The sequence below is a fragment of the Mustela lutreola genome, chromosome 10 (assembly GCF_030435805.1).
Source record: "Mustela lutreola isolate mMusLut2 chromosome 10, mMusLut2.pri, whole genome shotgun sequence".
NCBI classification, from domain to species: domain Eukaryota; kingdom Metazoa; phylum Chordata; class Mammalia; order Carnivora; family Mustelidae; genus Mustela; species Mustela lutreola.
Genome location: NC_081299.1, coordinates 59,095,673 through 59,115,562, shown reverse-complemented (window position 1 = coordinate 59,115,562; position 19,890 = coordinate 59,095,673). Strand labels below are relative to the sequence as shown.

General features: G+C 35.4%; 1 protein-coding gene across 1 annotated transcript in view; it reads left to right on the top strand.

Moving 5' to 3' along the window:
* NEGR1 (neuronal growth regulator 1) overlaps window positions 1-19,890 on the top strand; it is an 859,960-nt gene that overhangs the window by 564,533 nt on the left and 275,537 nt on the right. The window contains exon 4 of the mRNA XM_059135811.1: window positions 10,382-10,513. Coding sequence (XP_058991794.1) covers window positions 10,382-10,513 — 132 coding nt within the window. The remainder of the gene's footprint in view (window positions 1-10,381; window positions 10,514-19,890) is intronic.

The window sequence follows — 19,890 nt, the reverse complement described above, 5'->3', positions numbered from 1 at the left end:
CTGAGTGAATAGTTCTGTTTGTACACAAGGTAAGATCCAAAGGCTCCATGGTAATATCCAATAGGAAATTGTCTAATCTATTTGATTCTAACACAGTTCTCTTCCATTATATGTAATATAGCTATTTTCCAAATAGCTTTGGCTATTCTTATTTATGATGTCCTGATCTGTCCACATATTACTTAATAATCTTCAAAACACCATTAAGCATAGAGACATCAAAAGTATATTTTCCTTTATCTTGACTTTAAATTTCCTAGCAGCCTAGAAAAAAGAGAAACAGTTTATAAGATCATGGATTATAATATCAAAGCAAATTAGGATGTCAGAAACAGAGCTTTTCCTGGTACTAAGATGCACAGAGAATTTCTCCCATGGATCCTCAGAAAGGCGATACATTGATTATAACAGCAGGACCTCAGTTACTTTTCTGATAAAAATGTAATAGGAAGTTTCATATGGTCTTTCTTATACTGTCTCTCAATGAAGACTGGAGTGATAACACCAAAGCAAGGTTTGGTAAAGGAAATTCAATAGGAACCAAAATGTGTATAGCTTTTTAATATACCAGCTTACTCTTAAAAGAAAAATTTTAAATAGCTAAAGAAATGAATGAATTTCCTTCAGGTAATTTTTATGAATACTATTTCTGTATGTGAACTTGTAATAATAATTAAACACCAAAGAAGTCAAAGTTCTATTCTCTGGCCAGAGCTTGGAGTAGAGAGGGTATTATTCACAGAAAGCCCTAGGTCATGAAGCTAATATAATAAGATGCTAAAATGGAACCTTCAGCTGAAATCCTAAGGCAACAGATAGCAAAATGAGGTGTAATTCACATCACCTCTATGGAACTTCTAAAATGTGATTAACCAAGAACCAAATTAGAATACTCCTAAAATTCTTGCCTTCCCTGTAGGACTGAAAGCACTGGAAAAACAGGGATTTTGATGTGCCTTCTTAAGAGAGAGCTGTGCTACATGGTCCACATTCTTACTAATATTTAGTATTGCGAATCTTGTAAATTTGTCCATTTTAGTGGCTGTGTGGTAGTATATCAATAGGCTTTTGTCTTTAAATTTACACAAATAACCACTTCTTGTAGTATAAAATTCTATGGGTTTTGACAAATGAGTCCTCATGTCTCCACACCCGCAGTCAAGATACAGAATAGTTTTATCTCTCTAAGAAATTCCTTCACTCTGCCCTTCTGTAGTCCACATCCCCCAATCCTGGCAAAACCTGATCTATTCTTTACCTCTACAGTTTTGCTATTTCCAGAATGTTGTCTTATATATGAAACCATACTTGTCACCTTTTAGTCTAGCATCTTTCATCTAGCAAAATGTATTTGAGATCCATCCGAGTTATGTATATATGAATAATTTTATTGTCAAATAGTATTGCATTGTATGGAGTTACCAAAGTTTTTTTTACTAATTAATTTGTTTACTAATTGTTTACTGGTTAAAGTGACATTTGGCTTGTTTCTACTTTTTAATAATTGTCAATAAAACTAATATAAACAGGGGCACCTAGGAGGTAAAGCTAGTTGAATGTCAGACTCTTGGTTTTGGCTCAAGTCATGATCTCATGGGTTCTGAGATAAAGCCCCGTCTCGAGCGCTGTTGCCTGTCCAAGTCTGCTGGAGATTCTCTATCTCCCCACTCATGCATGCTCTCTTTCTCTCTCAAGTAAATTTTTAAAAACTTAAAATAATAATATAAACATCTGTATACAGGCTTTTGTGTGCATTTTTTTAGGCGTGAGATATCTAAGTAACATGGTCAATACACTGGTAAGCTATTTTCCGGAAGGACTGCATCATTTCACATTTCCCACCAACAATGTAGGAGAGCTGTAGATATGGTGTTTCCTGCCAGCACTAATCCATTTTTGTTTGCTTGTTTTAGCCATTCTAATATTTATGCAGCAGAATCTAATTTTTATTTTTTTCCTAATATTCTTAATGACTAACCTGTTCATTATCTTTTGACATGCCTATTTACTGTCTAAGTATTTTTATTTAATAAAGTGTATTTAAATGTTTTGCCCATTTCCTTATTAGGTGGTACGTTTTTACTGAATTTTGAGAGTTCCTATATATTTTGGATACAAGTCCTCTGTCTAATATGTAATTTACAAGGTTTTCACCCATTATATGGCTTGCCATTAATTAATGGTGCTTTTTGCACAGCAAACATTATTTACTTTTGATGAAATCCAGTTTATCAATATCTTCTTGTATGGCCTGTGCTCCCGGTGTCATATCTGAGAATTCTTAGGGCAAGTCAAGGTCGTAAAGAATCTCTCTTCTCTCTTTTGTTTTCTTCTAGAATATTTACAGTTTTGTGATTCACATTTAGGTCAGTGGTGATAGCTGCGTTACTTTATGTATAAGATATGAGATAGGGGTCAGAGTGGACAGTATTGCCTTGATCCTCATCTTGGATGAGACACTGTTTACCCTTACGTCATTCTATATGAGGTCAGATGTAGGGTTTTCATAAAAGTTTTTATCAGATTGAGAAAGTACCATACAATTCTCAGTTTCCTGAAACTTTTATTACCTTGAACAGCTATTGAATTTTTTCAATGATTTATCTAGAGATATTTGTATATTTTTGTTGTTCTTCTTGTGCTCGCTTCGGCAGCACATATACTAAAATTGTTGTTCTTCTTAATGTAGTGAATTACATTGTTTAATTTTTTTTAGTTGTCCAACCAGCCTCTCAAACCTGGGATAAACCACACTTGGTCATGGTGTATTATCATTTTAAGTATTACTGGATTTGTTTACTAAATATTTGTCACAATATTTTTGTGTCAATGTTTATAAGGTTTTGTGGGGGGGGGGGGGTGGCATCTTTAGTTGGATATTAAGGATAATGCTAGCCTGATAAAATGAACTGGGGAATTTCCCCCTCCTTCATTTTCAGGAAAATTTTGTATGCATGGTATTATTCTTTTCTTAAAATCTTAATAAACATGATCTTGAAGTTTTCTTTGTTCGTAATTTTTTAAATTACAAATTCAATTTCTTTTCATTGAATGTGTATTGAATATTGAGATTTTACCTTTTCTTTCAAATCATTTAGAAGATTCATGTCTTTTAAGGAATTTGCCCATGTCATCTAAATTCTTGAGTTAAATGGTAGGTGTTGTTTTTTTTTCTTAATATTTCCTTAGTAGCCATTCAGTTGTTCTTATAAATGTAGTAATGTCCTCTTTTTCATCTCTGCTATTGGTGAGTTGTGTGGTCTTTCTTTTTATTCTTTATCAGTCTGGTTGTTTTTCCTTTTCAGTGATCTTTTGAGAGATTAGCTTTTGGTTTCATTGATTCTCTCTATTGATTGTCCTTTTTTTTTTTTTCAAGATTTTATTTATTTATTTGAGAGAGAGAGAGATCACAAGCAGGCAAGGAGGCAGGCAGAGAGAGGAGGAAGCAGGATCTCCACAGAGCAGAGAGCTCAATGCAGGGCTCGATCCCAGGACGCTGGGGTCATGACCTGAGCCGAAGGCAGAGGCTTTACCTCATTGAGCCACCCAGGCACCCCTGATTGTCCATTTTTAACTTGGCTAAGTTTCACTATTATTTTCAGAAATCTATTCATTTTAGGTTTTGTCATTTTCCTAGCTTCTTAAGGTTGAAGCTTACAGAACCAATTTTAGACTTTTATTCTGAGGTTGTACTGTTGTCAACTGGGTTATATTTTCAGATTAGTCTGAAAAATAGTCACTTCTCTTTCCTCATATGTAGTATATCAGGTTGGATTTATACTAAATACTCTTGCTATGCTTTTAAGTTTAATCTTTTTTTCTTCAGTGTCTAATCTGCTGTTATTTTTAGCCAATTGATATTTCATCTGAGATAGTTTGTGTTTCTGTCAGGAGTTTTCACTGGATTATTTTTTTTCCTGTTTTCCATTTCTTTCCTTATTATATTCACACTTTACCTTAAATACTTGAACATAGTTATAGTGGGGGCTATTTTAACTTCTTTGTCTGATGGTTCTATCAATTCTGTCACTTCTAGATCTCTTTCTATTGACTGATTTTTCTCCTAGTTATTGTTCACAGTTTCCTGCTTATTTGAATATGTAGTAATTTTTTAAACTGGCTATTAAACATTGCACTGTTAGCTTGTTGGTTGTCTAGGGTGTATTTTATTCCTTTAAAAATGTCCTTCCTTTTTCTTATGTTAAGCTGTATAATTTAGAGATAATTTTGGTCCATTGAACCCTGTTTTTAAGCTTTAAAGAACAAGTATAAAAGAGTCTTTGCTCCAGCTTTTTTTTAAAGTCCCACTACTAAGACTCTGGAGCCTTCAGTGAATAATTACAGAGGCCTGCCCATTCTGGTCAGAGATCAAATATCTCTTCAACTTGTTCAAACTCTAGGAATTGTTCAGCTTACGAATTCTCCAGTCATTCTTTCCCAGTTTGGGATTTCTCCCTATGCATGTACAGCCTCATCTGCAGTAAAGACAAGGAAGCACGTATAGATTTCTATAGTTTTTTTTTTGTTTGTTTGATAAGTTGGTTGGTTCGTTTTCTGTCACCGTGTGTTCCTTCTCTCTAGAACTCTGTACTACTAACACTCGGGCCCTGTGGCCTGCCGGAATTCCAGCTTTTCTTTGCTCAAGTCAACAATATCACTGGGCACAGGGAGGTGAAAATTGCCTCTAGATAGAAAGTTATGGTCACCTTGTTCGCTTCAGGGATCACAGTCTTGTTCAGCCTGTTGTCCAGTGTCTGCAATGAGTTGTTTTATATATTCTATCCATTTCTCTAGTGGCTTATGGCAAGGAAGGAGGTTTGATCTTTATTCTTTAATGTAACTGGGAGCAGAATTCCAGAGTTCTTTTAAAATACAGTATTTCAAAATATTTAAATTTGTGGGGCGCCTGGGTGGCTTAATGGGTTAAAGCCTCTGCTTTCGGCTCAGGTTATGATCTCGGAGTCCTGGGATCGAGCCCCGCATCGGACTCTCTGCTCAAGCAGGGAGCCTGCTTCCTCCTCTCTCTCTCTGCCTGCCTCTCTGCCTACTTGTGATCTGTCTCTCTCTCTGTCAAATAAATAAATAAAATCTTTAAAAATATATATTCAAATTTGTTATAGTCTTTTACTTATAGCATTGTAATTATTCTTGAAGTTAAAGGGCAGACATGTTCCTTCAAAGGCGTGCAAGTCCTTCCACTATAAGAATGCTCTGGCCTGAACACATTTTTCAAATTTTTTCTTAAAGTTATACAAGCACAATTATGACAGCATAGTATCTATATTTACTCCAAATATAATTATCACTTTATTGAAATTGCCTGCTTATATTTTTGTTTCCATCGTAAATTATAAGCTCTTTGAAATGAAAACAGTTTTGTTCACTGGTCAGTGATCATGGCACAAATAATGTCATTTGAATGGAAGGAAAGGAGCCAGGCAGGCAGGAAGGAAATGATTCTGAGCTGACTTTAGAACTTCCCTTCATTACTGTCTGGTGGACTATTATACATACTTAAAAAAAACAAATCAAAATGCTGAGCTATTTATTTACTGGTTGTTTTTGTTTGCTTCTGAAACCCCTGTTGCAATCATTTCAGTAGGTGGCTTCCATGATTTTATCTGCCATACACCCTCCTCTAATTGCTTCTTCAAACTGCACTACTTCTGTGCTCTAATAACACTTCCCCGAATCACATTACCTGTTAGGTTTGCAGTACGTCTTCCTGAAAAGCATTAGCTTCCAAAAGAATGTCTTAATTAAATTTATTTTTCTGAACTTCACTCATATTTTTCAGAGGTATTAATGAACTCAGCAACTGCATCAATTGACCACACATTTTCTTATCCTGCTGTCTTTGAAAATTCTAGGCAGATCACAATTTGTATGTGCAAAATAACTGCAAGTTTACTGAACAAGTGTGGTTGGCGGGATAATGGCCCCAGGGATATCCATGTCCTAATCCCTGGAAACTGTGACTATGTTACCTTACATGGTAAAGAGACTTTGTAGATGCGATTGAAGTTAAGAACTAAAGATGAGAAGATTATTTTGGATTAGGCAGATGGACTCAATTGAAGCACAGGAGTCCTTAAAAGTAGAAGAGAAGACAGAAGAGCCCTTCAGAGAGATGCACCTGGAGAAGCAGCCCTGAGGATTCAAAGTGCGAGAGGACTTAACCCACCATTTGCTGGCTTGGAAGATAAAGGAAGGGGCTATGAGGCAGAAAATGAGGGGACCTCTAGAAGCTAAGAGTGGCCTTCCACCAAGGAAATGAGGTTCTCGGTACCACTGTAGCAAGAAACAATTCTCCCAGCATCCCAAATGAGTAAACGAGCCTACAGAAAGGAATCCTGCACTGCTGACAGTACAAGGAGGCCCTGAATTAATTTTGTATCATTGCTGTAACAAATCACTACAAAGTTAGTGGCTTAAAACACTTCTATTTTATACTTCTGTAGTTCAGAAATCTGATACTGGTCTCACCAGATTAAAAGGAAAGTATTGACAGGCTGTGTTCTTTTTTTAGTTCTGGAGGAGAATCAATTTTTTGCTGTCAGCTGAGGGCCATTCCCAGTTTCTAGAGGACACAGCTTTCCTTGGCTCCTGTTCCACTTCCTTCGTCTTCAAAGTCAGTGGTGGTGACTCCTCATGTCACATCTCACTGACCCACTCTTCCACATACTACACTTAAAGACTCATATGATGAGACTAAGCCTTTTATCATAGTCTCTTTAACACAATGTACTTCATACATTTGCAAAGTCCCTTTTTCCATGAAAGCTAACGGAATCACAGACTCCAAAAATTAGGACACAAATATCCTTGGAAGACCCTTTATTCTAGTTACCATGGACCTATTCTGGACTTCTTCTGGCCTACACAACTATAAGATAATAAATTTGGATGGTTTTAATCCAGTAAATTTGTGGTCATTTGTTATGGCAGCTATGGGAAACTGATAATTCAGAGATTAAATCAATATCCATATAATGCTTTATAGTCCTGAAAGCAAAGATTATACATATATGGCCTAATTTAGTTTTTGCAGTAAATAAGCATTTTTTTATTATTACCATTTACAAGTGAGAAAACTAATCAGCATTTCAGTGGCGTACAGATCAGGCCTGTAGGTTTTGGAATTCTGACTTTCATATCCAACACTGGGTCCATTAACAAGATATTTAACTTCTTTAACCATATAGAATCTTATTCCACATGATAGAACCTACCTGATGCATTGACCTAAGGTTAGCTGAGGAATTCATAATGAAAAGCATTTATCATAGTGCCTAGGTAGCTCAGTCACTTAAGTGTTTGACTCAATTTCAGCTCAGGTCATGTTGTCAGCATTGTGAGATTAAGCCCCAAGTCAGGCCCCACAGTCAGCAGGGAGTCTGCTTCAGATTCTCTTTACCTCTGCTCCTCCCCCCTACTCTCTAAAATAAATAAATAAATCTTTAAAAAAAGAGAAAAAAGCATTTATCATGGTACATTACCCATAATAAGGATTCAATAAAAGATAAATACTATTTTTATTTATGGTGTCATGGATAACAATTATTTGAATAAGAAAATTAATTTCTAATGAAATGTCATATTTTCTGGACTTTCTATCGTGTTGTTTTTCTTTAATGGCATAGTCAACAAATGTGCATAGAGACCATATTAAATATAGAATAAGATGTAACCTTTTAAGTCACAGGATTTTTTTTAAAGATTTCATCTATTCAGAGAGAGAACACAAGCAAGAAGAACAGCAAGCAGAGGTAGAAGAGAGAGGCTCCCCACGGAGCAGGGAGCCCATTGCAGGGCTGGATCCCAGGATCTCGGGATTACAACCTGAGCTGAAGGCAGACACTTAATAAACTGAGCCACCTGAGCACCTCACACAGGATATTTTTTTTTTTTTTAAGAATAATTAATTTGAGAGAGAGCATGGACACACAAGCCGGGAGTGGGATAGAGGGAGAGGGAAAGAATCTCAAGCAGTCTCTCGGCTGAGAATAGAGCCTGACTCCAGGCTCTGTCTCAGGACCCTAAGATCATGACCTGAACCGAAACCAAGAGTTGGAAGCTCAACCGACTGAGCCACTCCAGGACTCTCTATATCAAAAATTCATAGTATAACAGAAAGATAAGTATTTTAAAAGTGGTTTGTGGTTAAATAAGTAATAGCAAACATGTTTATGCCATGCGCAGGCTTTTTTGATGTATTTTTGGAAGTAACACGGAGTTACTAGATTGAGTAGTGACTAAATCAGGAAAAGTTTCTCTGAGGACATACTGCTTAATCAGAGACCCTGGAAGAAGAAAGAAGTTATCAGGGTGAACTGAAGAATAAAGAATCCAGGCAGCAGAAAGAAGAACTAAATAAGGAGAAGAGAGAAAGCAGATTATAAAAGACCCCTCATAGTCTGTGATCCCTATCAGAAACTCAAAGCTAAAAGCTATCCTTCAGTGCTGTTTTAGGCAATTAATTACACACACACACACACACACACACACACACACACCCCTTCCAGGAACAAATATTCAATAGATGTGAAATAGGAATGTTCATGTAACATTTTAATATTGAAAACAAATTAGAACCTAGTAAATCTGTTTTTACAAAGTTTCACAGTTTTTTACCTTTTCACACATGATAGGCTTCATTTTACCTGCCCGACTAGGTTATTTAGTCATGGTATATCAGTTTTACCCATACTTTAATTTTCATTTAATATCCCTTTACTTTATAATTCAAGTTACACTCTAAAAATTCTTGGATGTGAGTAAGGATTTTGTCCTCCCTATATTTCAATAGTTTTTATAGACATGTTTAAACCTAACTAATCTTCATTATAAGGGTGAAAATAAGATAAAAAGAAGGAAACAATAGAAAATCAATATTATATTAGTGTATAGAGTCAGATAAGGGCATTAGGTTGAGCTAAGAAAATAGTTATAAAATCAGATTTTAAGAATATGGATTTGAGGACAATTGCTACTTTTGTAAACTCACCTCTGTGTGACTGAATTAATATATCAGCCAACTATCATCTTAGAAGTGTAACTCTTCACTATCTACAATTTAGGAGCAGCCAGGTAAAAATGGAGAAAGGATGTAATCATATATATTCTAAACACTCCAGGTTTCAATTAACAAAATCATAGCTACCTGAGAACAAACAGTATAGTGACTGATACTGGCTCAGACAAGGGAGCCCAAAGGAAAAATATTTTTTTGTTAATTGACATAGATTTTGGATTTGGAGCACCATAACTGTATTCTATTTGGCTTTGTTCAGATAAAATTGAGTCTTTTTACTAGTTTTCTAACTTCTATAGCCATACAATTGTTTTGGCAAGAGAGTAGACTAAAAACAAAAATAAAGTTGACTTTTGAAAACAGACTGTTTAAGGGAATCATTGTATCATTTTCCAGTTCTCTTTGGTATATACTGAAATGTGATTTTTCAGGGCTTGTATAAGGAGGGAGAAGAGCCTCCCCTCCCACCGCAGAAATTCACATAAGCTCATTCTTCCTCCACCCCATCTCTGATAATCAGGATCCCTCCTGCCTGAGTCTCTGCTTTCAAATAAATAAAAATCTATTATTTCAGAAAGGATTCTCTTTTTTCCAAATTTCATTCATTTGCAAGTATTTTTTTCATTTTGGATTATGCCCTTATATTTTTACTCTAGTGTGATTTTTAGTCAAATAAGAATATTTTCCCTAGAATATTAAAAAATAAAGATAGCTTAGTTTTTACCACTACTTAACCCTTAGTTTCAGAACCATATTTTTTTCTTAAAATTTATTGGATAGATTATATATAATACATACAGTGTGCCACCCTTAAAAATTTAATAATTTTGGAAACTGAAATGCAGCAATCGTTTAATGTGCCTCTAAACTTATCAAGCCATCTAGCTTGAAACCTTGAGAATGAGTATGGAATTTTCCCAAAAGAAAAGCAACGTTTAGTTAGGTTAAGTGTCAGCTTGCTAGCTTACACTGTATAAAAGTCAATATGTACCAAGCCATATTAGTGAGTTTCATCTACACTGCTAGAAGGTTGTTGAACTCAATTACAGAAATGTGCAGAACTCTATTTGATGTGTGACGAGGTTAGGAGACCACAATCAATTAAAAAGAACACATGTATATCCTGTTCTGGGGAAACAGTTGTTATAGTATCCCTTGTTCAGTTTCTGCTTTTTTTCTCTGACTTTTCCTCTGAACATAGGAGAACAAAGGGCTTAATAATTCCCCAGTTGCATTTGGGATTGTTTTTGTCAGCAGTATCTAATAGGAAGACAGGAGATTGTTATTTTATATGAATGAAGCCTCAGGCGGCTACAATTAAACATGCTGTGCTTTTTTTTCTTGTAGCAAAACCATTTGAAAATGGACAATATTTGGACATTTATGGAATTACAAGGGACCAGGCTGGAGAATATGAATGCAGTGCAGAAAACGATGTGTCATTCCCAGATGTGAAAAAAGTAAAAGTTGTCGTAAACTGTAAGTCCTGTCAACTTTTGTCCACGTAACTTTAGTGAAAAGATGAATATCTGACATATTCTGTCTGAATTTATGTTGCTATTTTTTCAGAGGTGCTCTAATTGATAAAAACCACCTATCGATAGTGGTAGTGTGTACATATTAGAATATCAATCAAATTGTTTTATGTAACATTCGTTGTCCCAAGTAATCCCACAGTAGTTCAGTCTGATATGCAGATGGAAATGTATACAAAAGCAGCCTAGTCCCTGGCATTCTAAACTATGGTATCTCTATCTCTAGAGGATGGTAGATTCATGGCATTTTCTTTGTTCTCATGAGTTTCACCTGGATTATATGCTGATTGAATTTAAGTGTAAAACTCCCTATTGAACCTGATGGAAATTAAATATGCTGATCTGTACTCAAGGGGAAAAGCTATTGTGATATTTCTATTACGTGGGTTATTTAATTCTATTTAGTTTGAAAAATATTGAGAAAATGCATCAGGAATATTCCCATGAGCATCATTATTAGAGCAATACCTGCAGATCTACGAATGCCCTTATTTTACACCCTCTCTGCATGCATCTCAAACACTGGTATCAGATATTTTTTACTAACATCCTATTTTATATCTTATGATCCCAATAGCAATGATTGAAATAATCTGTATTTTTCAAAAATACCCCCTTATTTCTCTCTCAAAAATTTTCACATTGTTTAACTTACTCAAATAAGATACTCTTAGGATAACAGTATTTTACTAAAGGTGTTTATAAGCTATAGCTTCCAATATTTTTTTCATTCCACTTATATACCTTTATGCATATAGCCATTGCTAATAATGCACATATCATTAGAAGGAATCATTCCAAATATATTACAAAACGCTTAAACTAAGTAGGTGTTTTTTTTTTCATATTAATATGAGTCTTTTAATTTCATGGACCAAAAAATAACTATGAAAACACACCTGACAGTGGAGTGTCTGCCACGGGAAATCACTGCCATCAACTAACACTTGTGAGTGACTAATCTGTGTATTTGGAGTTGAACTATCTCTTTGAGACGAAACAAATGTGCATAATATCAGATCAAGAGGTGGTTTGTGGAGCAGAGTTTCTCATATTCTGTAGACAAACTTTAGCTGATCCACCAAAGAAGCTGACCAAAAATGAAAATCAACTCTACTAAACCAGAATCTATGGGGCATATGACCTGGAAATCTACATCTATAATAAGTTTCTTCTGATTCTCAGGACTCCTATTGCAGGAGCTACTACTGCTCATCCTTCTGGAACTCGCTGAAATAGAAATAATAAGCAAGTAAAAATTCCTGATTATTTTATCACTAGCTGTATTTACCTGACATAAGTCTACTGATTTTATTGTTGAAGGGTTGGAAAAAGATGTAAAGGAGTAATATTTTTAGAAGTGAACACTAAAAAATGAAAAGGTAGAGTCCAACTGTCAGAAAATCAAGGCACCCCCCCACCAGTATTGCAGCCCCTTCAGCCCTCAGCCCCAATATATCTCTAAAACGATGTCTCCAATGGGGATTGAATAAAAAACCCAGCTGTTGTATGAGTTCTCGTGGTCCTGTGCTCCATGTATATAACCCACACTTGTCTTTGTATTCACTTTCTCTTTCATCCTTTTTTCCCCTCTGTCTTTAATTCCTTGTCACTTATCATTTAAGTAGATCCTCTTTTTTTCCTGGAAAAATGGGAACCTTGGACAGAAAGGTCAACTAAGGAGACAGACATGTGGAGAAAATTGAAATAAAAGAAAAATAGACCAACCAAATGAGTCGACATCTAAAGGATCTGGGTGTAGAAGAGAATCTACATAAAAAGCTGGACAAAAACTGGGGAAACAAAATGTCAGGAATTGTGAAAGACTGGCCACAGTTTCGTGGATGCTGGCAGAAAACAGAGACAAAGGGCAGTTTCTTACTCATAGTAACAGTAGCCAGAGTATTGTCTTTTTATTTTTATTTGTTTATTTATTTTACATCAGGTCCCCGAGCTCTAGTTACTCCAGAGTGATACGAGGAGGGCTAGGTGACACCGATTCACACAGTGGGTGTATGTAATAGCTGAAGCTTCCTGAGCTTAGGAAAGTCGGTTTTGTTTTGTTTTGTTTCATTTTTATAATGGCAGCAAGCAAACCGCCCCTCTGCTGCTGAGGGAGAACTTATCTTTATTATACTGGACTGTAAACAAACCTGCTGTTTGCTGCATGGGGAGAACTACTTCTGTCTTTCAAGACTGTTCACTACACAAACATTCTCAAAAAGATAGTCAGGAACCAAAGCAAGTGTTTGGTGTCTCTGCTTCCAAGATGTGTGGAAAGAGGAGGAACTTTTGGTGAATTATCTTTCAATACAGGACAAGAGCAAGAAGGTTTGAAGAAGAGCGTAGATATTCCATCAGCCGAACGGGATGCCTCAGTGGCTTTTGTAGGGTGCCAAACACCTAAGAAGAGATAGGAAAGAAGACTTTGCTAATCAATTTCAATTTAGGAAGGAAAAGAGGGAAAGTTAAAAAAAAAAAAAAGGAGGTGCTTTTGAAATTATAACTACTGGGACGCCTGGGTGGCTTAGTAGGTGGAATGTAGGACTTTTGATTTCCACTTGGGTCATAATCTCAGGGTGAGCTTCAAGCCCAGCAGGGAGTCTGCTTGGGATTCTCTCTCTTCCTTTCCTTCTGCCCTTCCCTCTCTACTCTCTCTCTCTTTCTCTTTCTCTCTCTAAAATAAATAAATAAATATATTAAAAAAATAAATTAGAATCATGGACTGTATTTTTTAACAACATATTTCAGTTAGAAAAAGTACAGTCATAAATGGAAACAGTGGTGCCAACATAATATTAATACAGCTCACATCTTTTTAAAAAGTGAACCCAACAGGACTTTTTAATGATTTTAAACAATCAGTTTTATCTTCTGCTCCTTCCTAAATGATACATTTGATAGCTCACCTTTCCCTAAATGTGCCACAAACAATATCGATTGACTAATTAGATTTATACATGTGGGATCAATATTTTACATAACTGATGAGTTCTGTTCAAACTTCTGGTCAAGACCTAAATTTTGCCTTAGTTTGGGATGATTATATCACACAGATAACAGTGATTTCTAGCCGTGTAGGTGTATAAGTGTATGCCTATATTGTGTTCCTGGTTATGAAGAGGTTTGTAAAGTGTTAATTTTGTGAATTTGTCCCTTTAAAAGTCAAAAATTGAGCACTATCTATGGATTTTACTGAGCTGATTTCCCAAAGGAAATTAGCCAAAGCCTACTGAATAAACTTTAGTTTGTCAAATCCCAAAATTGAGCACAGTGGTCTCTGTTACCAGCACGGAACTGCACATCTCCTGATAACCTGATGATTCCCTGAAGATAGAATCGTGCCAAGTCGAAGGCAGAGCTTCTTTTCACTGTTATTAATCAATATGATGTGCATATAGAATTGCAGTAGCTTTGTGAGTTATAATTTGAAGAGAAACTTTGTCCCTTTTCCCAAATGGGGTTCAAGATGAAATGTAATAAATTTTCATAAGCTCCGGTAGATGCCGTTATGCAGTAAGTTAATTTGAGAAAGAGATTTAGGTTCCCTTTGAGTTAGAAATGTTTAATATTTTACTATTTATCTAAAATGTCTGCCATATATATATACACACACACACACATATATAAACTACATGCATACAATAAATTACATATTTTCCATATACTTTGTATCTATAGTACTTTCACGTGGATTTCTATCCAATTTAATTAAACAGCAATTTAGTGGAATAACTAATATAATTGACTTATTTTATATTGATGGGATGAGTTGGTTAATTGAACAAATCAACAAATTTTGAATTATTTACAGAAAGTCTTACTTATTATAGGATAGTAATGCAAAGCTTGTTTCTGAGTAGGGAGATTTTGTAGGTGATTAGTCTCCTTGTCTTTATGCGTACTTTCTTTTATTCTTTTATATATACATATAAATTTATATTTGTAATATATACATATAATATATAAACATATATTTGTATGTATTTTTACATAAACATATATATACACATCTACATGCATATGTTGTATGTATAAAATTTTCTCTTTTTTTTCTTTCTTTTTTTGAGATTTTATTATTTATTTGAGAGACAGTGAGTGAGCCAGAGAGAGAGCACAAGCAGAGGGAGAGGGAGAAGTAGGCTCCCTACTGTGCAGAGAGCCTGATGAGGGCCTCCATCCCAGGATCCTGGAATCATAACCTGGGCCAAAGGCAACTGCTTAACTAACTGAGCCACTTAGGGGCCCCATAAAATTTTCTTGTCAAATTGAAAAACAAGGGAAAATAATAAAAAGGAGTTGTGACCTTTATCATAACCAGATCTTGAGAGATTAAAACACATAAACACACAAAACAAGAAAGAACAAATTTTAAACTGGTTGATTAGCTAAGCCAGAGGGAGCTAGTGGATTATAGTTAAATAGATTCTTTGTTTTATTTATTTTTTTTAAAGATTTTATTTATCTGACAGACAGAGATCACAAGTAGGCAGAGAGGCAGGCAGGAAAAGGGGGAGGGAAGCAGGCTCCCTGCTGAGCAGAGACCACCCCCCCTCCAAGGCAGGGCTTGATCCCAGCGCCCTAAGATCATGACTGGAGCTGAAGGCAGATGCTTAACCCACTGAGCCACCCAGGGGCCCTGAGATTCTTTGTTTTAATTGCATCTGTATTCCATTCCTAGAAGCAGCCTTAAAGATTTTAGTCCCATAATTTTAATCATTAACTGAAAATGGAAGAATAAATGAGTTCCAAAAAGCTAATAGATTCAACTAAATTGGAAAAGACAGAAACCTGTGAAAATCTGGTTTAGAAAGCAGACACCAGAGTCGAGAAAATCACCAATGTTGACTTATTAGAAGCCAAAGCTCGAAGCTGGAAATTTTAGAAAGTATCAAAGACTAATAAAGTAAGGAAATCTCTGTAGGGAAGCAGGATCCCAGATATTAGAATTCAGGAAAGCCTGTAAGACCTTGCCCTTCCAAATGAATGCGTCCATGGAAGGGTTGGGTTCTCTGATCTTGTGACAACCTGTTCGTTCTACGTACTATTTATGTTATTCTTTCAGTTAGTAGTAACCGTTTGGGCAATAGTGGGCCTTATGGTCAGATATTACTTACTTGAACACCTGTTGTATAATTTACTTGGTTTTCAGACCTTGGGAAACCACTTTACCCCTGAGTCTCAATTTTCAATTATGTAATTTAGGGCAATAATGCATAATTATCAAGGCTGGGTAAGGATTAAATGAAATGATATACATATATGGTGTCTGGCTCACTGTAGGCAATTGAAAAAATCTCTCTCTCTTTGGATATATTTATTCTAGAATGTAAGCTCTATGCAGTAAGGGATTTTCCTTTCTTTTTACAATGATATGTTCTTATCACATAGAATAGCAACTGGTCCATAGGAGGCAACCCCCCCAAAAAATAGTCATTGATTGAGTAAATTACTAAAAATATTGGTGTTCTCCTAGTGAACCATTCTACTAGACAGAAGAAAAAATATTGTTTGTTACATCATTACATTTTTTTCTCCCAAAACAATAAGTAAATAATATGTTGAGTAATTTACTTCCAATATAATTTTTTAACCAAATTATTCAGGTAGATTTATTCATTTTTTTAAAAGATTTTATTTATTTATTTGACAGAGAGAGATCACAAGTAGACAGAGAGGCAGGCGGGGCCGGGGTGGGGGAGCAGGCTCCCTGCTGAGCAGAGAACCCGATGCGGGACTGGATCCCAGGGCCCTGAGATCATGACCTGAGCCGAAGGCAGTGGCTTAATCCACTGAGCCACCCAAGCGCCCCTCAGGTAGATTTAATAAAGATAACCTGACATTTATATAGTGCTTTCACCACAGAGAGGAAACACTAATTCCATTTTTTTACAGATAAGAAATTTGAGGATCAAAGAGATTAAAATATTTAATAATTTCCCTTATTTTCAAGAACAAAGCAGACGTGAACAAAAGAAAGTTAATTAATAACAACAACAACAACAAAAAAATAAAGTCAACCAAATTAAGGTAAAAAGATGTCCAGACATGATTTCAATTTTCACTCAGGACAGTCAGATTTTAAATTGATTATTTTATTTGGTATCAGAAATGTTTTGCACACACAATTTCTAGTAAAATAGAATTGAATATTCTTATGGTCAAACAGTAAAGATATTTTTGGGTGTATTGTGAACTAAGTTTTGATCCAATAAATCATAGGCACATATTTGTGCATTATTTTGCATCTTATACATATTCATTTATGCAAATGTGCACTTTATCTTCCACTATAACTAGCTCCAAACATGTGGGAAAGAATGTACCAATTAGTGTAACTTAGTACAATTGTATCAAAGCTTTAAATGAGAGGTCCCTGGGGAGAGGGAGGAGAGGGAAGCTTTCTAGGGAAATGACCAACTTTTTAGTCTATTCATAACTTTTCTTCAAAACCTTGGAAGTTAGGCAGACATCTCAGACTTAAGACTATAAGAAATTTCAGATGACAGACAAATACCTCGAATAAAGAGAAAATCCCACCATTCAGAGTTGGAATGGGTAAGATACTATTGTAGAACTAGAACCAAAATGAATATTATTTGAATTCATAATTACTACATTAGCTCTTATTTCTGGTTCCATTTTATGCCTCTACCTTTACTTTACATTTACCTCATCTTTCACATTTGCTTATGATTTAGGCTACTGTCCTGCGCTTTATTTTTATTATAAGCTAATTAACATTTATCTGAAATGAGGCAGAGTATTAAAAATGTGTATTGTTGTCTGTTAAATAAAGTATTAGTTCATATGCCATCTAGAGTAATAATGAAGCACTTCATTAAATCTGCATTTATATATGTATTTATTGACCTGTTTGCTTATTGCTTACCATGATATTATCCAGGCTTTCGTGCCTGGGATATTGGTCTTGAAAGAAAGGAGGACGATAAGAGAGACACATGGTTACTATGGTGTGGTAAGTGCTTTGATAAACCATCATTAAGTACGACACAAGGCTATCATAAAGGCACAAACACAGCCTTGGGGTATCATGGAAGGCTTCTAAGAGGCCTGATCCTGATGAAATCTGAAGGTGAAATTGAATTTGACGGATCTTTTATTATTATTATTATTATTATTATTATTATTTTTAATCAAGGGAAGGGGAGTTTTGACAGAAACAGCAACCTTAGCTTAGGCCCATAGGAGTCAGGGCAAGGCACGGCTTGGTCTGTTGGCTGCAGTGAGCTGGATGAGACCAGAAAAGGGAATATGAAGGAGGGTGGGTACCTAAGAGGGAAGAAGGCAGGGCCCCATCGGAAAAGAGATAATGAATCTTCACAGGCAGACACAGATCCAGCTTCATAATCAAAGAATAGCTATGAGATGATGGAGTTATTCAGACATACATTTAAATATCAAGAAATGTATTTAAATATTTTTATTTCCTACATCTATGGAGTATACTTGGGTGATTTCTGTTTTGTCACGGCAAGGGCAAAACTAAGGCTTAAAATGATAACTCTAGCTAACAGAGATATGAGGAACTAAGAAATTTGAAGGAAAAATCCCTATAGGTATTGAATATTGAATATGAGAAACTTATGGATAATCACCCAGAAAATGTATTTTTATTTTATTTTTTTTCAGAAAACATATTTTTAAATAAAACATTTCTCCTCAATAGAACAACACAAAAAGCTAAGAATTAAACCTGTTCTTCTCACCTTGGGACTCCCATGGCATAAAAAGTTCAGATTTAATTCTATAGTTATGTAATTCCTCAGTTAAAGTAAAACTATGTTATTAAACATGCAGTTAAGGAATACATGAATTCTTCTATTGAAGGAGGCATAATTGGTCCTTTGTTTTAAATCTTAGACATACACTTCAATTAATGACTAGTGTGCCAAAACTATTTTTACTTAATGAGGCTATTTTTACTTAACGAGTATACTCCCAATTTAAATTAAATATATTCCCCCATACTTTTATCTTAGTATTGAGAGTTTTAGTATTAAGGATCTATGAGTGATCTTTTACCCTTTTTTTTTCTCATGGAAAATCAAAATGTATCTGCAGTAAGCAACTGTGCATATTTTTATTATTCTTTTTTTTTTTCTCAAAGTGAAAGATGGAACAGTGTCCTTGCTTTAATACATGAACAAAACTTTCTGCTACATGAGAGAGTGTTTGTTTTGTTTACAGTTATTTCTGAGCTGTCATTTATCAGTTCAAAAAATATACTTATATATATGATTATATTTTATATATATATATATACATGTATATATATATATAAAATACTTAATATATATTAGGTAAAATAGAGTTTGATTATCAACCAGGAGTAAGAAACCAATTTCTAACAAGATGGAAGTGCTTTAGGTTGAAAATGATCCCATGCTAAAGTGATGAAAAGTGGTGACAATCAGCAAAGGGACAAATATATATATATGTACACATTTATGTGTGTGCTTCTCTGACATGCCCATCTAGATTCATGCTCTAGGAAGACCCCAAAGGGCCAAACTCTGAAAAGTACAGGCTGGTTTCTTCTGAATATATTCTTCAAACTCATTGTGAAAGTTCAAAACTTGCACAAACCTACAGTGTGTGGACCTGTGTGTGTGTGTGTGTGTGTGTGTGTGTTTTAAAGATCTTATTTATTTGACAGAAAGAGAGATCACAAGTAGGTAGAGCAGCAGGCAGAGAGAGAGAGCGGGGAGCAGGCTGCTCGCTGAGCAAAGAGCCCGATGTGGGACTCGATCCCAGGACCCTGAGATCATGACCTGAGCTGAAGGCAGAGGCTAAACCCACTGAGCCACCCAGGAGCCCCTAGACCTGCGTTTATTTAAAACTAACATTATCAGCATATTTCCTCATCTAATTCAGTTCTTTTTAGCCAAACACTGAGAGTCATTTATAGAATGGGAACAACAGAGAATTAAGGTTTTGGGGTCTTTTCTCTATTATCAAGATTAAATTTTACAGGAATTGTCAAGTATCTTTAAGTCTGCTATTGAACATATTTGTATGTTTTATGCATATGTGTGGTGTGTGAAGGGAGTGAACGGGGAGTGATTATTAGTACGGTATAAATAGTATAAACAAAGAGAATATAGGGGTGCCTCAGTGGCTCACTTTGTTAAGCTCGACCCTTACTTTGGCTCAGGTCATGATTTCAGGGTCTTCAGGCTGTGCGCTTAGCAGAGAGTCTGCTTGAGATTCTCTCTCCCTCGCCATGCTCATGTGTACTCTCCGTCTCTCAAATAAAATAAATAAATTTTCAAAAGAAAAACAAAAGGCAGTATGTAG